This window comes from Lissotriton vulgaris, chromosome 1_1 (genome assembly GCF_964263255.1).
Source record: "Lissotriton vulgaris chromosome 1_1, aLisVul1.2, whole genome shotgun sequence".
NCBI classification, from domain to species: domain Eukaryota; kingdom Metazoa; phylum Chordata; class Amphibia; order Caudata; family Salamandridae; genus Lissotriton; species Lissotriton vulgaris.
Window position 1 is genome coordinate 719,568,871 of NC_141685.1, and position 25,773 is coordinate 719,594,643.

Here is a 25,773-nt window from a genome sequence, read left to right on the forward strand (position 1 = left end):
GCCTGTCAGAATCTCCTTGGACCAAACTTAAATAAAATGACATCTCCATAGTAAAAAACACATTCGAAAAAAAAATGTCTGTGTTCTGCGGTACTTCCATTGGATGAGTAAATGGAAGTAAAGGACTTGCGTGAGTGATGTTTTACTCTGTAATTGTTGCCATGATACCCGCGTGAGTACCATGGTACTTAAGCAACATAAAAAAATAAAGAAAATGAAAGCAGCCATTTGATTTTCTCAAAGAATAAGCCCATAGCCTTTAGAAGCTATCTCAAATGGTTTTCCTCACCTCATTACCATATTGGGGTTTTAGAGAGGCCGTTTGAGGTAAATACAATGACAGTTCTTCATGGCCTCCCACAAAACTGGGCATCAGGAGACAACTAGCATAACAATTGGGAGGCCTATTACAGGTACATCATCAGAAGATGATGACATTGTCATTTTGTCAACTTCTGCTGCATGGCATTACCCGAGGCCTGAGAAAAAATCAGTACTAAGGCAGATTATAAACTTTCAGCTGGCCAAAAAATAAAAATAAAATAAAATAAAAGTACGGCACTTTGCGCAATCAGGTGGTCCATAGACAAAAAGCTGGACAATATTCCATAGGAACCAGTGGCACATGAACGCATTTGAAGGCTGTTCATCCAAAACCATAACTTGTGCTGAGATGTACAAGAGTTGAGCAGCTAAAAGACAACAGACTGCTCCATAGGAAGTGCTCCATAGGAGGAAAGAGATGAGAAGATGTAGCATCTTCCAAAGTACTTCAGACACAGCCTCAAAGTAGTGGCCTCTGGGGAAACTAATACAATAATATTTTCAAGTGCATGAAAGCTCATCTGCACACAGAATACAAACACCTGTGGAACACACAAAAGACCTAAAAAAATAAGATTTTCAAAGTTTTAAGGTTTTTCCAACTGTTACAAAGCAAAAAACTAAAAGTTTGAAAAACGTACCAAACTACACAACAAAAAATCAAAATCAAAGTATGCATTCAATCGCTTCTGCACACAAAGAAAGGTTGTGCGTAGTCGGGGTCAGGATGGTTGATTTCTCAGAGTTTGGCACAGTGTCTAGTCAGAGACCACGCCTTCTTCCCAATCCTGTATTGCATATTGCCATGTGCCATTTGCAGAGGTTCTCCCTATCGGAAGAATGAGTTACCCATTCTGAATGTAGAATATGATTTAAAAAAAAACCTCAGCAATTTCCTAACAAAACAAAGGTTAAAGTGATGTTCTAGATGATTAGTGGTGAGAGCAAGAGGTGCTCCTCCCCTAGGCCGCAGTGCTCCTGCCCGTCTGCAGGGCAGTTGATGCTGAGCGCAGCTGCATCGGCCCCGTATGCCTCTTGAATGAAAGTGAGCCAGCGCCGAAGCCGCTGAAAGAGGCGGAGGGCTGGGCCCCACGGAATGGTCACGGAGTACTGTGGTCCATTTTGTAGTTGTCTATATCTCCCCCTGAAGACCGCAGTCACTCCATTCAGCTTACATGGGGAGCCTGGTTTGTTAGAGGCATGCTGCAGTACAGCGACTACCGGCAAGTCAGTGGCTGTGTTGGATGGAGGGTGATTGCTGAACGCCGAGCCCTGACTCCATCCCGGAGCCGCGCCGTTTGGACCTTATTCGAGCACTCTCTCGGTCCTCCGTCGTGACAGTCATCGCTACCTGCCACGGCTTTCATAACTACGTCCAGATTTCAAAATTTTGCGTGATAATTCTCGCTGCTCCCGGCCATTCACAGCAGGTTAATTTTCTGGACACCCACTGCTGTCGCCTGATCAGTTCACTTTACTAATGCGACGTGTGCGAATTATCCACCAGCGATTATTCTGACATGAACAAATTGAATGTCTAAATTGTTTGCACGCAGGCAAAATGTAAATGTAAATTTGATACTTGTATAGCGCACTACTCACCCGCAAGGGTCTCAAGGCGCTTGTATGAATACCGCTGTGGAACCCATCCTGGCTTTCCCTGTGAGGTGTCCACTCCTGTGCACACCCATGGTGGAGGCCAGGCATCCTTAGTGTTGTGGAGATTAAGCAAGCTATTGCCCAGAGTTGCAAAGGGGGACTCCATGATTGGAATAGGCACCAAGGCGAGAATTATCAGGTCCGTGGACTTTTTGAGCCCAAGACCCACCGAGGCAGGGAATTGAACCCTGGTCACGGGCTAGACCTCTGCATCAGGGTCTGCCGCTCTAACCATTGAGCCACACTTCTCCACTTGCATGTTAATATCTAATGTTCTGAGGATGATCCCATACATTTCCCCTAAGGATCGAAACGTCATCGACACTGCATGTACCATATGTATCTAAATATTGTGGATTAGATTGTACAATGGTACTTTCATGCGATTTAAGTCTGTTAAACTGTATGATATACAGGCTCTTTTCCCTTGCCTGAAAATCCTTCCCCATATTTTTGTTGTCTGATTCTGTGTGTAAGTTTGACGCAGGTTGTGTCCCACTTGTAACTGTACATCAATCTCTTTTTTATACGCTTATTCAGAAATTAAATTTTGTCCGGCTGGACAAAGAGCATATTGTCTATTTAGAATATGTTTATTGGTTGCTTCAAATACGTAACCGTCTAGGGACCATTGTCTTTAGAAATAGCCTACACACCCAAGGTCCCTGTCATATTGCCTTTGGGTCCCCTTGTTGTTTGAAAAAGGAATACTAGTATTGGTCGTCTCCACCATAGCCTATGCTGTCACACCCCTTCATGTGGACTCCCCTGATGTCCACAGGATAATCCTTTCCTGCCCGAACTCCCAGGCCCTGATGATAATTAACATCTGTGATTGAATTAGTAGTTGTAAGCAGGAATTGAAAATCTCCAACAATTGGATAGTGTTCTATGTGACCATTATAACACCCACCATTTGATCAAAGCAGGGGACTTCAACCTCACATTTGAGCCAAACAATCTGGCAAGTGAACTGTCTAGCAATGAAAACATTATTTGTGGTATATCGGACCTTGTCTACTCCGCTGAAAGACACCCTTCTAAAGCTGCACTCCAGGTTGTGGATCTTACCCTATCACATGAAATCCCGTCTCCTTCCGACAAACTGATTGCACCTACATTTAGAACAGGCCCATACACTAGCAGAGTCAACTACATTTTCTTGGATGTAAGGCATTGAAGCAAGTTAGATGGCATGATGGTGGTGGAGGTAGAGGAGAGCAACCACAATCCCTTGGTGATAGGATCAAACAGAGCCATGACCCTGCCCTGCCCTGTAGCCACTGAGCAAGCTCCAATGCAGCTCACAGCTACTAACAACAGGAGGAATGTGATACAGGAAAGAGTGGGATTCTCACCCGAGGGAGTCAAGGTGTTATAATCAATTTAAGCACCCATATGGATTACATTTACATCAACTGGGGGGAAGTGAGGTGATATTAGCGGAGCACAATATGAACTCCCATAACCTCATCAAGGAGATTATGGGGGTTGCCCAAACACAATGCAGACTAAGGAATAATTCAATGGCCAGTGTATAAAACAAAAGGCAAACCTGCTCAAATCTCTAAAAGAGGGGGATATGCAGGCTATAGGAGCGAACAGGGCCATTTGTCGGGCCACCTTAAAAGACGCAAAAGGAGCTTAAGAAGATGGCATTTGGTCTGGCCTACTGGATGCAGACATAGCTAATGACCAGAGGAAATTCTGGGCACTGGTCAGTAAGAGCGTGGGAGGACAGACAGCCCCATTGAAACATCTATTCTACCCTGTGACGGAGTTGCCCATTTTGTGAGTTTGTACTTCCCTACCACTTCCCTGAGCCGGGGCCTGCGTGTATGGGCTTCCACAATGTTATGCTACAATCCATTCCCCCAGTAGGTTTTACCATGGAGGAACCCATGCGAGCTTCAAGCCAGAGAAAGGTCCACTGACATCTTCAAAGGAGACCCTGGGGATGAGTCTCCTATATTAACTTGGTATCCAACGCCATCGCGATGGAGTGGGTGATCCCTCAATCGTGGAAGTAGGAAGAGATTGTGTCCATATTTAAAAAATCCCAGTCTGCCCTCCAACTACCGCGCTATCTGCCTGATTGACAATTTGCTAAGCATTTTTGGAAACAGGTGCTAAGGCGGTTGTATTGGTGTGAGGAAAACCACATTCTCTCTGGACTACAAACAGGCTTTACGTTTAAGATCAGTGCAGGTGACTAGACCTTTGGCTTTCTCCTGGTAAAGTGGAAAACAGTGGACCTGACAGCAGTGTGATCTCTATGTGGCATTTTAGTAGTAACACTTCACATTTATTCTGCTAGAAGGGCAAGGGTCATACCATAACTGCATAGTGTGTTTTACAGTGAAACTTGAATGAATGTTTTCTATAAACTGGGAACCGGTAAAGACTTTAAGATGGAGCAGAAGTCACACAACAGAGCTCTGCTTCTCCTGAAGGCAGCACAGGATGCAGTCAAGTGCCCCTAACTACCTGTTTGGTGTATTCAAAGTCTATATATTTAACAGCACAACAGTTGCAAGCAAGTGAATACAGTGCAAAGAAAGACACTTCTAAAGAGTCACAGAGGATTTGACTTTCAAGTCAGACTATGGTGGGAAGATGTTGGCGAATTTATCTGCAACATTTGCCTCATTCCTCGTAGGTAAAGGTTGTTTTCCTATTGGTCTGGCCACGATGAGGAGGGTTGGTAAGAGAACCTGTCCTGCAGATTATGGCAATATTAATTTTAGTATTGTTGATACTGATCCGTTTCTGGCAGAACCAATATCCTCCTGCAAGTAGGAATGGTCCAACCCATTGACGTTAGAAGCATTGTAGTGCATGCAGTGAAACATTATATTTATTCAAAACATATGTTTATTCAACATTAATATTATCAATAATAGACATGGCTTAACATATCTTTTTTTAGGTGTGTGTGAGCGGCACTACTTTAACAACATGGATCTGTATTTTAATAAACAACATTATACAGAGGGACAAACTGTATACTTCCGCTGCTACCTTGGTTTTTTCACTCACGAAGGAGAAGAGGATGGAACAGTGGAGTGTCTTTCAAATGGACAGTTTTCTCAAGCGACATGCATTCGTGAGTAATGTATATTTCATTATTGCTTTTGGGTGGTGGAACTGGTAAGTGGATTCCTAGAAATCAGCACAAACACCCTCTTTGCATGCTTCAAACATGGTTAAGATTTGAATAAGGGCCCATAAGTGCATTCTTCAACCTTCACCTTTAATATCATCTGGGACCACCTACGAAGAGTCCACGGGATTACCCTAACAGAAGTTCTTAACGCCATCAGAAAGCTTCCCCTTGGAAAAGCCACGTGTCTGGATAAGTTACCAGGTGACCTATTTGGGTCAGAATCAGAAATATGGGGTCCCTATTTATGAGTAATATTCAGTGCCATTATGAAAGGCATGGTGATCCCAGAAATTTGGTCTGGGGCAGAAATATTCGCAGTATTTAAAAAGGGTTCACCACTCTTGCCTACCAATTACAGGCCGATCAGTTTGATCAATGTTACCCAGAAACTCGACCGCATGCATGTGTGGATGGAGGAGTTTGAAATTCTGAGTCCATTTCAAGCAGGTTTCAGAAAAAAACATCTCAACCATCGACCAAATCTTCAGACTCCAAGTACTATATTGGAAAACAGTGCTATTAGAGGGTGGCAGCTTCTATCTCATTTTTGTAGATCGAAAATGGCCTTTGATTTGGTCCCTAGAGAAAAACTGTTGGCTGTTCTTTAAGATCTGAAAATTCCTGCCTACCTCTTGAGCCTGCTAATGAGAGTGCACAAGGGTAATTTCGCGCATGTAAGATTTGGGCAGTTTGGTGAGCTAACCCCCCGCTTCCCTGTAAATAGAAGAGTAAGACAGGGGTGCATGCTTGCACCTACCCTGTTTTGCCTTTTTATTAATGCTCTGGTTGTCCACCTTAATGAGGTCAAGAACAACAATGCCCCAAAGCTGGCTTGTACCAAGGTACCAGCAATGATGTTTGCGGACGACACATTGTTACTCTCTAAGCCGCCCTTTGGCATCCAGTGGGTTTTTGACAGTTTTGCCATCTTCTGCAAAAACAGGGGTCTGGAAATAAATACCCTTAAGGCCAAATTCATAGTCTTTAACCCAACCAAAACATACCGCCCAAATCCCTCCTTAAACTGCTTTTTGCTTGAGAGGGTGTCAGTTTTTGATTACCTAGGTGTCACACTGTCAGAAACATTTGAAGGGGGCCGCTGATGGCTAAAGCAAGCCTGAAGTTAGCCCGGATTGCGGGGGGGATCGCAAAAGTATATAGAAACCCCTCTTACAAACCAGTTGGCCCTATATTGGAGATATACAAGGTCCAAGCAAGGGGTGCTGCATTGTATGGGGCTGAATAATTATGGGGTCATCGTCCCTCTGATAGACTGATCAAAACAGAGAATAACTTTATTAGGCAAATGCTAGGTCTCCCGAATAGTACCCCTCTCTTTCCTTTATGCATGGACTTAGGAATTAGACCAATAGAGGATGAGACTGGACTTAGGCCACTAACATTCTCGCATAAACTATGGGTGACACTGGAAATGGCAGCCTACCAAAAATAATTTAAGGAGTTACTGAGTCTCCTGGGTCTGTACAAAATACCTTGGCTCATGTGTTAAGGACCTATGTTGCAAATTGAGTAAATCTAGCTTATGGAGTAACCCTGAAGAATCGTGCCCCACGACATCACGTCTAGAACTATTCATAGCCTACAGGTTGTCCAAGCTAGCAGATGTCCAGGGGGATGTGGCCTTAGGACATCTGACAGCTGACTTCCTAAGGATTAAAGGGGATTATCGTACTGGGCCCTTTCTGGATGATATACAGCCCTTCTCTGCAAAGAAGCTATACATCCAGTTGAGACTGGGGTCTTTGCCGCATTGTGCTTTTACTAATAAATGGACAAAAGCCACTCCCCTTGGGTGCCCAGCTTGTAGTTGTGGGGTTGAGTCGGAACTCCATGTCTTCTTTTCTGTCCCGGCTATAAGTCAGCCAGATAGCATTGGCTCATCACACTCTGCCAGAACCTAGGGTTAAAGCACTGTGCAGAGGCATTTAGAGTCCTGAAATATGCCCCCCACCCACCCAGTGTTTTTGCTGTATCCCGTTTTCTTAATTCAATGTGGCATACCCGCAGGAGTTTGATTAATTTGGCTACTCAGTGTAAAATAAAAGCTTATGATGTACGCAGCCTCTCTCTTTTTTAACTTTTTTAACTTTTTTTAAACGTTTTTCCATGTTTTAACAATCAAGAATCGCAATGAATTTTAAATATGTATTGATAACACTCTATATATTATGTTTATGGCTCTCATGGCTCTTTACAGGGTAACTGACAGGATTGTTGGATGAGGTTGGGTTGAAGGACTGGACCCCATGTTTCTCCCATCCTGTGTCTATTTTGATGTATTTTAATGTTGCTAAGTTTGCAAAACTCATCTGCATTTTTTTTGTATTTCTTTGATCTTATGTGTTTTTATCTGTGCAAACCATCTTTTACCTTGTAATTTTTTATGGTCTACATTAACCAAAATAAAGTTTTCTGGAATGGAATGGCATTCTTCAACTATTACAAAAAACAAACAAAATAACTGTGGGTCAAAGAAAGGTGTCTTTTATGAAGTGTGTCTGGATGACTAAGTGCGTGCTAGTAAAGTTGTTAGAACATTTGAAACATTTCCCAAATGATGACAGGGCGGCAAAGGGAGAGTAACTGATGGATATCTTCCCACATAGTGCGATATCTTTTTGTGTTCTGTTCTAACAACTTTACTAGCACGCACTTAGTCATCCAGACACACTTCATAAAAGACACCTTTCTTTGACCCACAGTTATTTTGTTTGTTTTTTGTACTTTTGGTTAGGGGGCTGTCACTGTGTGGTCATTAAATATTCCCTGGGACCCTCCGTCTACCAGTTTGTTGTTGTTATTCTTCAACTATTGTGCGAGAATCAAGAGGGAGAGAGAGGACCAGATAGCTAGTCCAGATCCCCGGATTATATGTACACAAATCAAAAGGAGACTAGCTAGAAGGGGTTAGTCTGACATTATTTTGTTATTGTCATAGCGACTCAGTGTTGTTGGCGGTGGCACCTGTTGGGTGTCTTTAGAAAGCCCTCACCCACCAACCTAGTTGGTGGCATGCTTCATCATCGGGCCCACCCAGTGACACCTAGCGTGTCCCGGGTGTGCTACGACGCCTGATTACAGCGGAGCAGGTATGTCACTGTGTGTGCGGTGTGGGGTGTTGTGAGAAGTGATATTAAAACGGCTTGGCGGATGGTCCCTGGGGTGAAAAGACTTTATTAAAAGGGCCTCCGTCAGCGGTTAAAAATAAGGCTGAGGGACGTTAGAGGCGGGTTACGACCTCCTACGTCCTAGGTGTGTCAACATGTTTCAGCCAGTGCCTTATATTAATCTGGCTTTCTTCAGGACAATAAAAATTATGTGTAGATTAAAATAGGGTAAGTGTAGTGTAGTCTATGTGTCTACACGCCCTAAAGTGTATATAACTGTGAGAGGGGGGATTCCCTTCTCAAGATCACCTGTACATTTAACATTGAGAGACAGGGACAAGACAAACATAGGAAACAAGAGTCACTAGAAAATATTGAGCATAATTAATGACAGCCGGCTTAATAGCGGATTGGTGCAGGCTATAAGCGGCTCAAGTGTAATGACACTGGTGGTGTCATTATAGTGGAATCGCACTGAAATTCGAGGGTGAAGTGATTAAAACAGCGTAAATACTGCAGTAGTGAATAGTGAAGTATTTACCGCTGTTTTAATCACTTCACCCTCGAATTTCAGTGCGATTCCACTATAATGACACCACCAGTGTCATTACACTTGAGCCGCTTATAGCCTGCACCAATCCGCTATTAAGCCGGCTGTCATTAATTATGCTCAATATTTTCTAGTGACTCTTGTTTCCTATGTTTGTCTTGTCCCTGTCTCTCAATGTTAAATGTACAGGTGATCTTGAGAAGGGAATCCCCCCTCTCACAGTTATATACACTTTAGGGCGTGTAGACACATAGACTACACTACACTTACCCTATTTTAATCTACACATAATTTTTATTGTCCTGAAGAAAGCCAGATTAATATAAGGCACTGGCTGAAACATGTTGACACACCTAGGACGTAGGAGGTCGTAACCCGCCTCTAACGTCCCTCAGCCTTATTTTTAACCGCTGACGGAGGCCCTTTTAATAAAGTCTTTTCACCCCAGGGACCATCCGCCAAGCCGTTTTAATATCACTTCTCACAACACCCCACACCGCACACACAGTGACATACCTGCTCCGCTGTAATCAGGCGTCGTAGCACACCCGGGACACGCTAGGTGTCACTGGGTGGGCCCGATGATGAAGCATGCCACCAACTAGGTTGGTGGGTGAGGGCTTTCTAAAGACACCCAACAGGTGCCACCGCCAACAACACTGAGTCGCTATGACAATAACAAAATAATGTCAGACTAACCCCTTCTAGCTAGTCTCCTTTTGATTTGTGTACATTCTTCAACTATTACCATAGTGATTGCATGGGATATCCATATGCATCAGAATCTAATCTGGCCCCCAACTGTCACATTAAGGAACTTGACAACCTGAACTGATTTCAGGCCATCAACATGGTTATTAGTACTTTCATGTATAATGTGTATGAGTGGATGGAGGCATTTTTAGCCATCGTTCACTGCAGTGTGCACAATAGGAAGGCATGGAATTTTTAGCCTCAGTGTGATGCTGAATGTTTGTGCTCTCTATGGGAAAATCATTTGCTGGGTGTTATCTCCTGCACTCCTTTTGTTATGTGCCCAGGTTAGGCCCAAGTGAAAAGCTGCTTATTTTCTTACATTGTTCTAATTTTGAACAATGGCATTTCTGCTGCGACCTTTTGCACACTTTGCATGTGTGACAATGTTGGATTTGTTTCTCTGAAACTACTTCTGTTTATACAACCAGCTTCGTACAATACTATCACAATGCTTCCAACACCATGTACAAGGCCCTTTCATGCAGTATGAACAAATGTTGTTCTATCTTCACCCACAGGGCTAAAGGGCTATCCACATATCTTTAACATTGCTAAGCTACACGCACATCGGCAGGCTGCTTTCTATTATAAATAATGAGCATCCCAAAAGATTAGCAGAGGAGGCACTTCACATGACACCAGGGGACCCTGAATGCTAAGACTTCAACACACAGCATTCTGACATCTTCGTAAGGGGTATCCAGTTTGTGACCGCTACTGGGTCTTTCATTCTCTCCTGCCAGGGAATGGGGTTGGAGACTCTCTTGGGGGGACTCCTTATGAACTCCGTTTAGTGTGAGAATTTGGGCACCAGACCTCGATAATGTCAGTGGCAGCAGAAACACCATTTGGCATCAATGAACATTTGGATGTTTTACAGGAACTCAATGAATTCCTGGGCACTCAAAGCAACATCTAAGTAAAACGCGTTGCCACTGGAAAAGTGAAGGTTGTACCAGCAAGAAATACCTGGGTCCCGAAGATTTGGGACCTGGTCAGAGAAAGAATTTTGGACAAAAAATGATTTGGGCCATCTTACAGAGCGACTATACCTGGTCAGCACAGCATATCGAGTTCTGGGAGGAATAGTGTGGGATAGGGTATCGCATGATGTGTATGGTTCTTCTAAACTTTTTCCTAATACCATATTTGTTTAAGATTTCCTTAAATTATACCATCATCTCTAGTACTTTCTTTGATGATTTGGACATTGAAACTGTGCACAATTTGCTTGTAGATCTAGAGCAATCTGCTGCATTTTCTAATGATTAATTGTTTGATGGTACATCTAATTTTGGCGATATGTTCTGCTATCAAAATAGTGGTCACCATTTGTTACACAAAACTAGTGTTCCGCATTCTGTTTATGATTACACCCACTGGGAACATTGACCAACACCACTAAGGTAGCTCAAACATTTGCACAAAAGTTTTCCTATGTTTCTGGTTTTGACATATCAGACCCTGCCTCTTACTACTATATGGTTGCATCTACACCAGCAAAGAAAAATATACAACCAAACACCAAGCTGATATACTCGGCTTCCTTTATCTCCCAACTGTTGGCACAGGTTTTCGACTTCTGGAAAGACATCATAGACACAAAATCTGTCTGGGGACAAAAGAGTGGATGGTTCAGGGAATTGAGGCCTTAAGCAGAGCATGCCTCATACCACAACAGATAATTTTCCTGAATAAAACAGAGCAACAGACTTCCTCTCTTGGAATAGTCAAGATGAAGCATTTGAACACAACTCGGTTTCCCTCTTTCACACACTTCGAGGGTCGGCAACAACTAACATGATACAGTGAGGATGCACTTGATACAGAATGGTTCTTACAATTCATCAGACCCAATTGGGGTAATGGGGTTGGATCATCCATTCCAGGGATTCTTGGCTCTACATCTACACACACTGTAGGTACACATAGAGTTGTGTTCTGCATAGTAGGAGTGCGTGTGATTACTGCTTAGTTAATTTGCCTGCATATATACACTGTTTTAGCACCATGGCAGAAGTGTATCTACTGTTTACTCTTTCGGTGCTAGTAATCACTTTCATCTGCTACTGTTAACTGATTATCGCAGCACATTTTTCTAAACAAGAATAATGTTGGTTCAAAAAATATATTGAAAACGCCCCACTTTGTATTCTCTGTATATTTCTCTGAGAGCAAAGAGCATGAGTGACTAAGCAAAAGGTCTTGATCCCTGAGCGGTCAGGGTTGTCATGCTCCGTAGTAGCCAGAAACTATTCGCTCCCTGGAAAGGTTAGGGGGCTAGTGGTGGCAGTGTAAGCTAACTAGTCTCTAGGCCAACATATCATACTGGGGTACCGGGAATCAGTCTATGCACTTCACCCAAAAGTTTATGTTGTCCAACAAACACACACATCCTAAAGATTATTAGGAACTACACAACACTTTGGTGTGTGATCTTGAAAGACAGCCCGGCATACTCACTGACAAAATGTGGTTATGAGTACCAGCATGCACACTGTGGATCAGTAGATGGAAGGTATTTTAAGCTAGCATTCACTACAGTGTGCACAATCGGGGGGCATATAATTTTAAACTTCAGTGTAATGCGGAATGCTTGTGCTCTTGCTATGGTAACATTTTTGTACTAATCTTTGTCTCTTGTTCTCTTTTTATGTGTATGTGCCTAAAGGAAAGTCTGGCATGCTCACAGTTGGAAAGTGGGTTATTAGTAGTAGCAAATGTGCATATGTCACTGACAATAAAGCCATTAACATGTTCTAAGGCTCAGTACATTTCTCAAAAAATATTCCCATGGGTGAGTAAGTGGCTGTGTGATTGACTGTATGGGTTAGTGTGAGTAGCTCTATGGGTGGCTGACTCAGTGTGTAAGTGGCTGTATGGGTATATGAGTGAATATGCCAGTGGCTATATTAGTGAGTTTAAGAGTCGCTGTATTGGTGAGTGAGTGGATGTGTTTGTTGATCTAGGAATCAGTGAGTGGTTGTGTAAGTACTGGTATGGGTGTGTGAATGGGTTTGAGGATGGCAGTGTGGTAGCTGGAGTGGGAGTATGAAAGGTTAAATGGGGTGTGAGTGGGTGCATCAGAGATTACGTGGATGATGTCTTCAGTGATGTCATCAGTGATGTCATTTGAGATGTCATCAGTGATGTCACCGACCATGTCATGAGTGATGTAATATGCGAGGTCATAAGCAGTGCATTACAGGGACGTGAGTTATAGTCAGCTCACTACCTATAGCAGCTGAATTTCACAGTTTTTTTATGAGTGTAATCTGAGCTTAAGTATAACGTGAGTATAATGGGACGTGGCCGCAAAAGACCTCTTAGCAATCATGCTCTGTGGGACTTATTGGAGATAACAGGAGGGGTAGCTGGTCCCCAAGGAATTGCTGAGACCTGGTAGGAGGCCACCCCCCCTTTTCCATCACTTTGCAAATGTGCCTTCTGGCACACTACTCGTTGGGGGAAGAAGTCCCCTTGGCTCTTGAGGGTACTTGGGGGCAACTAGCCCTCCTGTTGCCTCCAGTAGGACCCACACAGCTATACTGCTGAGAGGTTGTCAGAGGCCACACCCCCTTTCTCCTCCACTCTGTAAACATGTCTCCTGGCGCATTGCTGCTTGGGGGAAGAAGTCCACTTTAGTTCTAAGGCCCTCAGGAGCTAAGGGACCTCATCCACCTACCAGCAGTGCACCAAAAGGCACATTTGCAGAGTGGTGGAGAAAAGGGCTTGGCCTCCGACCACCTCCCAGCAATCCCACTATGTGGGGCTTACTGGAGGTAACAGGAGGCCTTGTTGGCCACTAAGGACCCTCAGTAACCAATGGGTCTTCATCCCCCAACCAGCAGGTGCAAGAATGCGCGTTTGCTGAGTGGTGGAGAAAGGGGAAGGGGCCTCCGGTGAGTTGCAGCTTTTCCTCCCTACATTTTAGGAAGGGGGGACATGTGGCCCCCTTTCCCTGGTCCCATTTAAAAAAAATAATAATGAAAAAACAAAGAGAGGTGGGAATGCACCCCCTCTCCTGGCAAATTTTAGCCCCAGCTACCCCATTCCCCGGGGCCCAGCCTGTAGTGTGGGTGCCCTGTCCCTCCCAGGGCACCCACATTTTCAATGTTGGGGACCGTGGAAGACTGTGAAGGCCCCATGGGGTCCTTGCATGCTCCTGGCCTCCTGCGGGAACCAGCATTGCTTTAAGATCCAGAGAGCTGCTTACTTGACAGCTTGACAGCTGGCAGGGGAAAAGACACATGCTCCCCTTTCAGCAAGCAAGAGCCTTTTCTGCTTGCTGAAACCGGAGCAAGTTTGTGCTCCCAAAAAGCCATAGCAAACAGCAATGTCCCAGGCGTGGGCACCCCGGGAGATTGCTGGAAACAGCTACAATTATATTTGGCTCCATGCATGCCTCCAAGCTAGACACTCTAATGCGAATAGATGCTTTTACATACAGTTGAAGGGTTATCAGCCCATTCCTTGTTTCAGGCTGTACATTACAAAAAGATGGGGGAGGGCAAATCTTGTGCATATAATCTGACAATGTAAAGTACATCCTGAGATAACCAATCATCATCTTGTACACCATACAACATGTCCCATAGACCATGCTTGTACCATTATAATAAACAAATAACACATCCTAAAAGGGATCAAATAATCATACTGGTATACAAATGTAACCAAAACCATTTTGAATTGTTTCCTGAACATAATTATACATTATGATAAGGCCAAGCGGTGTGGCCATGGGACCTTGGCGTTGGTTATTTAGTCGAGTCACACCAGACCAGTAGCAGCCACTCGTATTGTGAAGTGATGGGCCGGTTGGAGGGGTACTCAACAACAAAATTATAAATAAACAAAATTGGCCTTACCTGCACCTGTCGGTCACCGCCTTGATCCCCATCCTCACATCCTTGTCAGGAGCCTGCTGCACACTGCACAGGCTCCCGGCTCCCAATCCTAGCGCTGATCACATGCTGGGAATGCTATTCCCAGCTTGTGAGCAGCACTGGGATTGGTGCACTTTAGATTGAGAAAAGCAGTGTCACTTCTGAAGCAAGTCTCTATATATATCCTATATCCTATATATATATATATATATATTCACTGAAAAAACCATAGGTTATAGGCCATATATAGTTAGGAATTTGCATTTACAAAACCTTGAAAATTCAATGAAAAAACCATTGGTTATAGAACATATATAGTTAGGAATTTGCATTTACAAAACCTTATTTTACTCGCATAAAACCATTGAAATTCCATATATAGTTAGATGCGCTAACTATATATCGCGCACCCGCAATCCACTGCTGATGATGTCACATATTACATCATTCATGACATGGTCAGTGACATCACTGATGACATCACTGATGACATCTCAAATGACATCACTGATGACAACATCCAGTGACTGTATGTTTCTGTAAAGTTAAAATATGTCTTACATATTGAAGAATGAGTGGATGTATAAATGTCTGAATGAAGGATTTAGTAGGTGCATGACTTATTGTATGAGGGAGTGATTAAATGTGTCTCACTGAGTGCATGGGTTAGTGATTAAACTGTATTAATTTGTGCATCATTATATCTGTTGTTCTGTAAACTGCTGCATGTGTTGATCAGTAGCTATATGAGTAACTATATGGGTTATTGATTGGTTGCCCAAGTATTTGTATGGGAGACTGAGTATGTGTGTGAGTGGCTGGGAGGTGTGTGACTCTGTGCATAGATGTGTGAACAGCTGATTCACTAGATGTATGGGTTCAAAATTGCATGTGGAAACAGCTGTATGGGTGGTTGACTGTGTGCATGAGTGTATTGGTGAGTGAATGGATATCTCAGTGCTACATGTCAAAGTAAGTACATATGTAAAACACAGTACATGTGAGAGTTGACATATATAAATAACTGTATAAGAGCTAGTGAATGTGTCAGTGGTTGCATGGAGCATTGACAACTTGTATCAGTGATTGTATAAGAGAGAAAATATGTGTTAGTATATGTTTGAATAAGTAAAGTTTGTATAACTGTATAGTTGAGGAAATGGAGGTGTGATTGATTGTTTGCATGACTGACTAGTTGTGTGAGTAACTCCATGAATGAGTGACAGTCTGTGAGTGTCTGTTTACACTGATTGTATCTAAGGTTATATTAGAGTCTGAAGAGGTTCATCGTATTATCACATGAATGATATCATCAGTGATGTCATTTGATATGTCATCAGTGATGTCATCAGTGATGTCATTTGAGATGTCATCAGTGATGTCATCAGTGATGTCACTGACCATGTCATGAATGATGTAATATGTGACATCATCAGCAATGGATTGCGGGTGCGCGATATATAGTTAGCGCATCTAACTATATATGGAATTTCAATGGTTTTATGCGAGTAAAATAAGGTTTTGTAAATGCAAATTCCTAACTATATATGTTCTATAACCAATGTTTTTTTCATTGAATTTTCAAGGTTTTGTAAATGCAAATTCCTAACTATATATGGCCTATAACCTATGGTTTTTTCAGTGAATTTCATTGGTTTTTTAATAGCAAATATCAAAAGCTGTAAAATGTCAAGTACGTGATAGGTAAAAACGTTTTCGTGTTTATGCAGGCTGATGTGCTTTGAACACTGCCCCCCTCCCCTCTTTTCTCTTAGTAGTACTCTCTCTTTGCAGATAGTGAAGAGTAGTTAATGCAGGCCTTTACCCCCGTTGTAATCCGTCGTGCCTGCTTGTCTCTCCATTTGATTGATTGTTATCCAAGCATTTACTGTTTTACAATTGATTCTCTTTGGTTCATTCTCTATTTACAAACAAGCACAAAGTCGCAATACTCTGTTTAGTCTTTGCAGATAGTGAAAAATCGTGAAAAATCGTGTAAAAAAATAAAAGTAATCGAGCAAAATCAGTAGGCCACTAATTGGATCTCTTTTTGACCTCGCTAAAATAGAAATATTAGGAACAACCCTTCATGAGAAATACGAAAATAGTGAGATGAACTGAGCTCCACACCATGAGGGCTGCAAGACAGCTCGGCTCCGCCACTCACCTCGCCCAAAATAACGACAAACCCTATGCAAATATTAAAAATATAGACAACACACCAGCAAAGAAACAGGGTAAAACATTTTATTAAATAACTATTTACATAACTATTTTATACTTTTTATTGCCCGATCCGGCTAGCTCAATCGATCGAGCATGAAACTCATGCACTCTGATAGCAAGCGTTGCTACTGATGCTATGCAGACCAAAACTGGTTTTCAGTTTGTACATTTTTCTAGATTTTTCCATCCAAGGTTGGTTGACTTTGTAGAACGATGGCTTCAGATTTTCAACATACGGCGTGGTGGCGCGGACTGGGAGGGGGCGCTTCGCTCCTGCCCCCTCCCCAAGTAAGATTTTCATACGTGAAAGTACGTTAATGGTTTTGGTCCCTGAGTTGCTTCAATGTCACTGCCATTCTCAAATGGCATAAGTTCTGGATGTTGGGTGCCATAGTTCAGAGTTCTGAGCAGCGCTTGTAACACTGTCTGAAGCTTATTTCCACCTACTGCAGCTTCACTATTCTCAAAGTAAGTGAGTGTCGTTTGTGGACCTGACTGCATTTGAAAACAATGTGATATGTTACCTTCCTAAACCGCTTGACGGAGGCCCCCGAGGGGCGGTGTGATGGCCATGGACTCGGAGAAGACGCTTGGCTCCGACCCCCTCCCCAAGTCTTATAGCACCGGTGTAGCCTGAGATCGCCCCCGACATAGGCGGCCGGCTCCCGTGGTCCGGCGGAACTTTTTGCCTTTTGATGACTCTTCTATTCTGGACCTTGTCCCACAATCCGTTTGACCTGAAGACACGCTGTAGTGGGGCGCCCCTTTACCGTTTTAGTTGCCATTCCGCCCGCTTTTGCTACACTGTGCCTCTTCCGCCATTCAGCTGTTTACCGCCCGCTCTTGCAACTACAGCGTCTCGCTCACCATGTAGTTGAGTTGCTCCCGCTCTTGCGATGCAACGATAAGCGACTGCCACAGGACTCTCAAAATGGCGGCCGGCTCTTCAGATTTGGGCGTGGTCCACTAAAATGGCCCTGGGACACCTTGGAACTCGGACGCTTCCCTGATAGGGCTTGGGTCCCATTCTCGAAAGCGTCCCCTCAGCCGTGAAGATTCTACAAAAGTCTTGGGGGCCCCCGACTCCCGCAGGCTTCTGGTGGGGAGCGGCTGCCATGTTTGCTCGTGGAATGGCCACGACGGACCTACGAGATGGTAGTGCTCTCATGCTGACGCCAGCTTTAGTCTGAAACATCCAGAAACACTGTAGACTACCAATTCGATCAGTTCCGGTAGCGCCCCAACATGACCCGGTAGAGAAGAACTTGCCCTCCCCTCTTTGACTGATGGTTCTTGTTGCCTGTCCCCTCTGTTGTCATTTTACAGAACTTTTTGGACTGCTGAAAGGGGTTGTGTTCCGAACGCTGGTTGGTGGAGACATTTTGACTATATTCTTGACCTACGTTGTCGCGTAATGCGTTATATGACACGCCGCGTTAGCGCACCCGGAAGTAATCCGGGGCGCGGCGCGCAGCGCGTAACGTAAGCATAACAGGTCATGTGACTTGTTAATAAAACTTTTTATTGGTTCATTTTACTTTTGTTATTTTAATAATGAAAAGCTTGGTCATATGACCTAAAAAATACGCTTTTTATTGATTTCGAACTTTTTTTTTAAAAACATATATGTTATAATATTCCAGGCTAATGTACTTTCCCCGAAAATTTACAACTGTCCTGCAAGTAAAATATATTCCTTTTTCGAGAAAAAGGGCGTTTCTTCGTTCCATGACGGAGCCGTTGAGTAGAAGAGACTCGGCCTGCTGTCTTAGTCGCCGATACGCCTGATTATCAGATTCTTATTGATCACTTTATGTTGCAGGAGAGGAAAACACAACTGCCCTTGACCATTTATCTTTACTGCGTTCCTACATATTATACCTTTTATCCGTCATGTAATTGGACTGCTTTATTTCACTTGCCTTTTACTGATTAGAAAACAGTGACTAAAAGTAAAAACTTTACCAATGTAAATACTACTACCATGTTTTGTTTTAAAAACCTTTATTGTGAAAATGTCAGCATACAAATACGGGCCTATAACCACGTGGGCCGGCCACGGAGCAAACTGAAATTCGAACTTTCAATAGTACAGTAATCAATAACACATCAGAACTTAATATCAATAGGGATGTCGAAATATTCAATCAATTCTCGTCCCCGCCCGCCATGAGCATCAAAACTGCATTCATATCTCGTGATATCAAGGTTGTTCAACCAGTACACAACAATGAGTTACGAGTCCCATTTATACCGGCGCCATTTTGGGCGAGGCCGGGCAGGTCCAAGATATAGTCAAAATGTCTCCACCAACAATCGGCCAGACCAGAACCCCTTTCGGCCCTTTATGCTACAAGATGGTGTCTTCCATTCAGAAAATATTGTTGGCAGCATTTTGAAAGGAAACATAAACAGCCGTTCTCCTAGTGAGTCTCACATTGTTACATTTAGGAAGAATGTTGAAGAGTAGTATGTGGAAAATCTGAAGCCATTTTTCTACAAACTCTCAATCAGCCTTGGATGGAAAAAAAAATCCTGAAGAATGTACAAACTGAAAACCAATTTTTGTCTGTATAGCATCAACAGCAACGCTTGAGTCAGCTTTGTGTCAAGCCGCCATTTTGATTCAATCAATAACGTCCCCCTGCACACATTCAGGGACCTGGTCATGTCTTCAGATGAAACGGATTGTGGAACAAGAAGCAAAAAGGAAAAGGAAAAAAGTTCCGTCGGACCTCGGGAGCCGGCCGCCTATGTCATGTGCGACCTTTGGCCACACCAGGGCAATAGTGAAGCTGCAGCAGGTGCAAATAAGCTTCAGACAGTCTTCAACTTAGTCTGATTCTTATAATAAGTGCGTCGACAACACACACAAGTGAAATTAGGCCTCTCACTTGAATTCATTTGACTTTCGGCGCAGCATTGTAGGATGGCCACACCAGTGCGGCAACTTGCTGGACACCACCTCGGTGCCATCCGGATCTCGGTGCGTTCGAGTCACTGTACCGCAAGAGTGACCGGAACTCAGCTGGACACGCCGTCTTTCGGCGCAGCATTGTAGGATGGCCACACCAGTGCGGCAACTTGCTGGACACCACCTCGGTGCCATCCGGATCTCGGCGCGTTCGAGTCACTGTACCGCAAGAGTGACCGCAACTCAGCTGGACACGCCGTCTTTCGGCGCAGCATTGTAGGATGGCCACACCAGTGCAGCAATTTGCTGGACACCACCTCGGTGCCATCCGGATCTCGGCGCGTTGTGCTGCCTTTGGCCTACTGTAGCCGCAAGTGTGGACGCAACTCAGTTGGACGGCGAGTGAAACGCTAAGGGGCGCCGCACTGCAGCCGAGGAGCCTCCATCTTGGGGGAGACGCACAGCCCCCACTGACTGACGCGACCTCACAGGCCAACGGGGCGCCCCACGCCGACTTTCGGCACAGCATTGTAGGATAGCCACACCAGTGCAGCAACTTGCTGGACACTAACTCGGTGCCATCCGGATCTCGGCGCGTTGTGCTGCCTTCGGCCTATTCGCACATCGGTCCGCTACTGACGCCGCCTCACGTGCCAACGGATTTTCTACGCTTTTTGTAGCCCTATGCCGCATAACAGGTCATGTGACTTGTTTATAAAACTTTTCATTGGCTCATTTTACTTTTGGTTTCCTAAAGATGGAAGGCTTGGTCATATGACCTAAAAATAACACTTTTCATTGGTTTAGAATTTTTTTTTTTCCCAAACGATGAAAGCCCCACCTTGTTTCTGGATGATTCAGACTGAAGCTGGCGTCAGCATGAGAGCACCACCATCTCGTGGCTCCGTCGTGGTCATTCCGCGAGCAATCATGGCAGCCGCTCCCCACCGGAAGCCTGCAGGAGTCAAGGGCCCCCAAGACTTTTGTAGAATCTTCACGGCTGAGGGGACGCTTTCGAGAATGGAGCCCAAGCCCTAGCAGGCAAGCGTCCGAGTTCCAAGGTGTCCCAGGGCCATTTTAGTGGACCAGGCCCAAAACCGAAGAGCCGTCCGCCATTTTAAGAGTCATGTGGCAGCCGCCTATCGCTGCACCGCAAGAGTGGGAACAACTCAACAACATGGTGAGCGAGACGCTGTAGCCGCAAGAGCGGGCGCAACTCAGCTGGATGGCCGCCACCTGGGGAGGCCCGTTCACGCCGCCTCCCCCACGCCCCCCCCCCGGGCCACCCCACGCCAATTTTCGGAGCAGCATTGTAGGATACCAAAACCAGTGCAGCAGTTTACTGGACATCACCTGGGTGCCATCAACATCTCAGCGCGTTCTGCTGCCTTGGAACTATTCGCACAACAGACCGCTACTGACGAGGCCTCCCTCCGCAACACCCTGGACTCCCAACGCTGTTTTTCTTTGCTGCATTGTAGGATCCCAAAAACCAGTGCGGCACCCAGATGACATCACCTGGGTGCCGTCCAGAACTCAGCACGTTGTGCTGCCTTGGGACTATTCGCACAAAAGACAGCTTCTGACCATTGTTGCTTTTTTTTGTGAAAAATGTTTAAATGTTTTTACAGTTTTTGTTCCGTTCGTTATATTTAAAAGTTAATAAAGTTTTATAATCCCACTTTGTTGGAGTGCTATATATTTTTTAAAAATCAGGTGAATGGGGCCTTGAATCGGGTTACTGTCATGTGTGGGCTTTGCAAGTGTACTGCTACAGGATCGGACATTTCAAACTCAAATGCACGTTCTTTTTCTTACCTCCGAAGCATGGAGCGCAATAGCAGGCAGAGAAAGGGTGATGCATGTGTTGAACACTGCCTGGCCTGGAAGTTGCTGGCAGTGCACCCCCCCCCCCGCCCGCTCCTGAAAGAGGACACACACACACCGCCGCCCCGAGTACTTCACAGATCTTTAAAAGACCATGCGCTTGTTCATGAGGCTTAAATGGTTTATCACCCCTTCTAGAACCCCTGCATCGACCCTCTGACATTTCCTGGAAGAATTACCACGTAACACAATACCAAGCCTTGTCAACTGAAACCCCCGAGGAATCGTGGGGCATATTATCAAGGGGGTTTATCTCCGCTTTTTTGGCTTTAAAAGCCAAGAAAGCGGAGATAAAATTATCTCCCTATTATCAAGCTGTCGCTAACACCAGTTAGTGACAGCTAAAAGGAGATAGCGACCATCTTGGGCCCCGCTTTGCATGTCAGTGATATTTATCACTAATGACATGCAAAGTGGGCGTGCCAAGATGTTAGCGACTGGAAACAGTCCCTAACATCGCTATCTCCTATTACCAACTTTTGGAGATATTCGCGCTAAGCGCGAATATCTCCAAAAGCTAACACCTGACCTGAGCAGTTCTTAGCCATGTTATCCAATGGGAGGTGGATAACATGGCTAAGAGCATTTGCTCGATAATACATGAATATCGCTGACTTTTCTGCGATATTCATGCATTGCGGCCGTTTTTTATCGCATTTGCGATAAACCTTGCTAATAGCAAGGTTTATCTGCGATAAAAATCGCCGATGTGCGGCGATAATTTTTGTCTCTAAACAAGTTAGAGACAAAAATTATCGCTAGTTGTTGGTAATATGCCCCCGGGTTTTTGCTTGCAGAAATCGGGAGGCGGGAGACTAGCACTGAAATCAGTAGTCTCACGCCTGAATCGGGAGGGTTGGCATGTCTGGATTCTCTACAGCTGGGGCCATAAACTACATCCGCAGGGGTAGGTGATAGCCTGGGATCAGCCTGGCATCTAAAATGGCTGCTGTGCACGACAAAATTGTGGCATTGGAAAAAAGGCAAGATGGCGCAGACAATGTTTATCAATAAGGATTCATTTATAACAAAATATTTTATCGCACTGACAAATTGGCGGTCAACACTTCCTGATTTCCATCGAATCGAACGTTAACAGACGTCACGCAGCAAAAAAAAAAAAAAAGCTCACGCACAGCCGCTGGAAGAGATGTATCAACATATATGAGCCTCCTCAGCCACCCTCAGGAAACATAGGGGATTAGGATACGTCTCCCGCACCCCCTTATACCTAGTAATTTAATTAAAACGAAGCACAAAATGGCGAATTCCCATTTCGCTACCAGTTTGCGGCCCAGTTCGCGGCCCGTGAAGCGCTTCTACCGTGAAAAATCTTTTTTTTTTTATTTTCCCCACGGGACCCTTTAATAACCCCAACCACATTCCTAGGGGGTCAAGAGGGGTATACCTTGCCCCCTTTCATTAAATTCCCCCTTCGTTTTTCACCTCTTCTTCTCTCTCGATCCTACCGAGAGATAAGATGGCGGCCGCTCCGGACTGTTTAGAATGTTGACAGACACCGGAGAGCCAATCAGCTTTCTGCGCGCAAAGTTCCGTTTCGCGAAAAGTAAGCGAACCGGAGCGCAGCCCGGAGCGCTGTTACAGATATATATCTTGTTTTGAACGTTAATTTCTCAAAAACTACTGGAGCACATATATTGAGACCTAGCAAAGGCACATCGGGCTAACAGTCCCTACAATTTTGCCAAGTTTCGTGCAAATCCATTCAGCCGTTCGAGCTAAAAGTGAGTCCAACCGCCCTATGGAAATTAACATGGGAAAAACGCGTTTTGGGACCCCCCTTTTTTCTCGGCCCCCCCTCGACAAAACCCCCCCAAATTTTAAAGGGCTGCTCAGAAACAAAATGTGCCATTTTCCTGAAAATTTCAGCCGATTCCGTCCACAAACGCCAAAGTTATTAGACATAGAATTTTCAAAAATCCCATAGGGAATAAATCCTAACTATATATACCTACTGGCGATATATATATATATATATATATATATATATATATATATATATATATATATATATATATATATTACCTACTGCCAGTCGCCAGTAGGTAGTTATAGTTAGGACCTATTTTCCATAGGAAATCCACAACATTCTATTTGGTATAACTTTGGCGCCGGTTGATGAATCTTCGTGAAATTTTAAAAACTGGTGAGCCGCTGCAGTCCGCTTCTATCCTGAAAGTCTTGGGGTGATTCGTGAAGCAGGGGCTGAGAAAAAAGGGGGTTCCAAAATGTGTTTTCCCTATGCAATTTTCCATAGGAACCGTTCATCGCGGCTACAGCCCGAACTGCTGAACCGAATTACACCACACTTGGTAAAGAGGTAGTTCTTGGTTCAGACTCGTGCCTTTTGCTTACATGGTGTAAATCCGTTCAGTAGTTCCTGAGAAAATCAGAATTAAAAGTACATATATATATCTATGGCCGAATTGGATCTGCGCATCCTGAGCGCACCCTAAGCGCACCGTCCCGATCACACGCTGAATGCTAATTGGCTGTCAAGTGGTTGTCAACATTCGAAACCAGGAAGTGTTGGCAGCCATTTTGTGCCTCAGTAGAAGTGAGGGTCAAGAAATTAGTGGCACAAGTGTTCAAAACCTATAAAGGGGGCAGGGTAGAAATATCTTGACCCTCTAGACCAGCTTATGGGGTCCCACAAGGACCCCCAGGCGCAAAACAAAATGTTTTTCTTGAAAAAACTGAGAAATGTGCACCGCGTCCATGGACCCGCCATAAAACAAAATAATAATAAAGCGCGGGCTCCTGTGCGTGTTTAAAAATTAGCTACCGGGGGGGCCAAATCCCGGGTTGTAAAATATTACATTTGATGGGGGTGTAGAGGGGTCCGTAGCCCCGGGACCGCCATCCCTCTGTGTTACAAAATAAATGGGTGGGGGGGCTCAACGGGAACTGTCCCAGTAAAATACTTCGGTAGGGGGGGCTTTACGGTCTCCTCCGGCCCCGGGGAGTGCTACTCTCCGGGGCTTTCAAAACAATGGGTGGGGTGGCTCAAAGGTCCGTCTAAGCCCCGGGTCTTTTTATATTTTGGGAGGGGGGCCGCGTGACCCCCATTCTGGAGCAGCCGAGGGCCCTGGGAAACACCACCCCCCCAGGACCAGCTCCTGCTGTGTCTCGGGGTGCATACCCCCGGGACACTGCTGTTTGCTATGGCAGGGCGGGAGTCGAGGTTCCCGCTCTGTCATAGCAAAATTGAGGGCATATTGACAAGGGCCATTTCGCCACATAAAAAAAAAGTGTTAAAAATTACATCGCCCTGTTTACTAGGCGACACTAAGATGCATTAGCGCATGTTAGCAGCCTGTTTGCTATCGGCTCGCCTTTTATCTCCAATGAGTTGCAATGTAGGCATTCCCAGAGGCAAGGTAGGTGTCCCTATGACACAATAACAGGGAAGAGGGAGGTAAGACAACAGCGTTGTGTTTACAAGGCGGCCCTGGATTTAATGACCGATAGCAAAACTCTCGCTAATTGCGGTTTATGCTGGATCCTAACATCTGTTCTGAAGTAGACTTAAGCATGTTTAATATGCGAGGTGAATTGCTATGTTAAGTCCACAGTCTTATATTAACAAGGTGTTCACTTGCGAACATGAATTTTTGCTGTATTTCTCGCGATATTGGGAGCATATTTACAAGGACAACGTTAAAATTATCGTCGCTTTAGCGTTAGGAAAGTGCTGCTAAAGCGGCCATAATAGGCTTAATAATAGGCTTTTGAGAATTCCTATAGGAGCCCAGGTTTACACCAGAACATTTTAACGCTGTCCTTGTAAATATGCCCACTACAGACTCCTAATTTTACAGTTAAAAAAAATTATCACCTACTACTACTTTTTATTCTTCCTTGGGATCCCATCCCATGGGCATATATACAACGTTGGGGACCGTCGGTGAAGCCCCAATGTCCCTACACTCCCATCCTGCTCCCTGCGTCCTTCGGAAGCCGCCATCACTTTTGCACACGAGGACCTGCTAATATGCAGCTCCCCATGGGGAAAAGCAAGCTCCTTTGCATTTTAAAAGAGAGAGCAGGTTTTGAGTTTTCTCTTTCAAAATGCAAACCAAGTTTGCTATGGCAGGAGGGGAGCCATAGGAAACAGCAGTGTAGAAAAAATCTTCCGGTAAGACAAAAAAGGATTTTGAAGTCTATTATCGCCTTTTTAGCGGCAGTTTGCTCCTGCTAAAGCGGCGATAGTTTTAACGCCGTCCTTGTAAATTGCCCCTAAGTTTTGGAAT

The 25,773-nt window shown here is 44.5% G+C and overlaps 1 protein-coding gene across 1 annotated transcript in view; it reads left to right on the forward strand.

The window, feature by feature from the left end:
• The window catches only part of LOC147747705 (complement factor H-like), a 1,041,560-nt gene that overhangs the window by 296,347 nt on the left and 719,440 nt on the right, over window positions 1–25,773 (forward strand). The window contains exon 9 of the mRNA XM_086954949.1: window positions 4,913–5,089. Coding sequence (XP_086811075.1) covers window positions 4,913–5,089 — 177 coding nt within the window. The remainder of the gene's footprint in view (window positions 1–4,912; window positions 5,090–25,773) is intronic.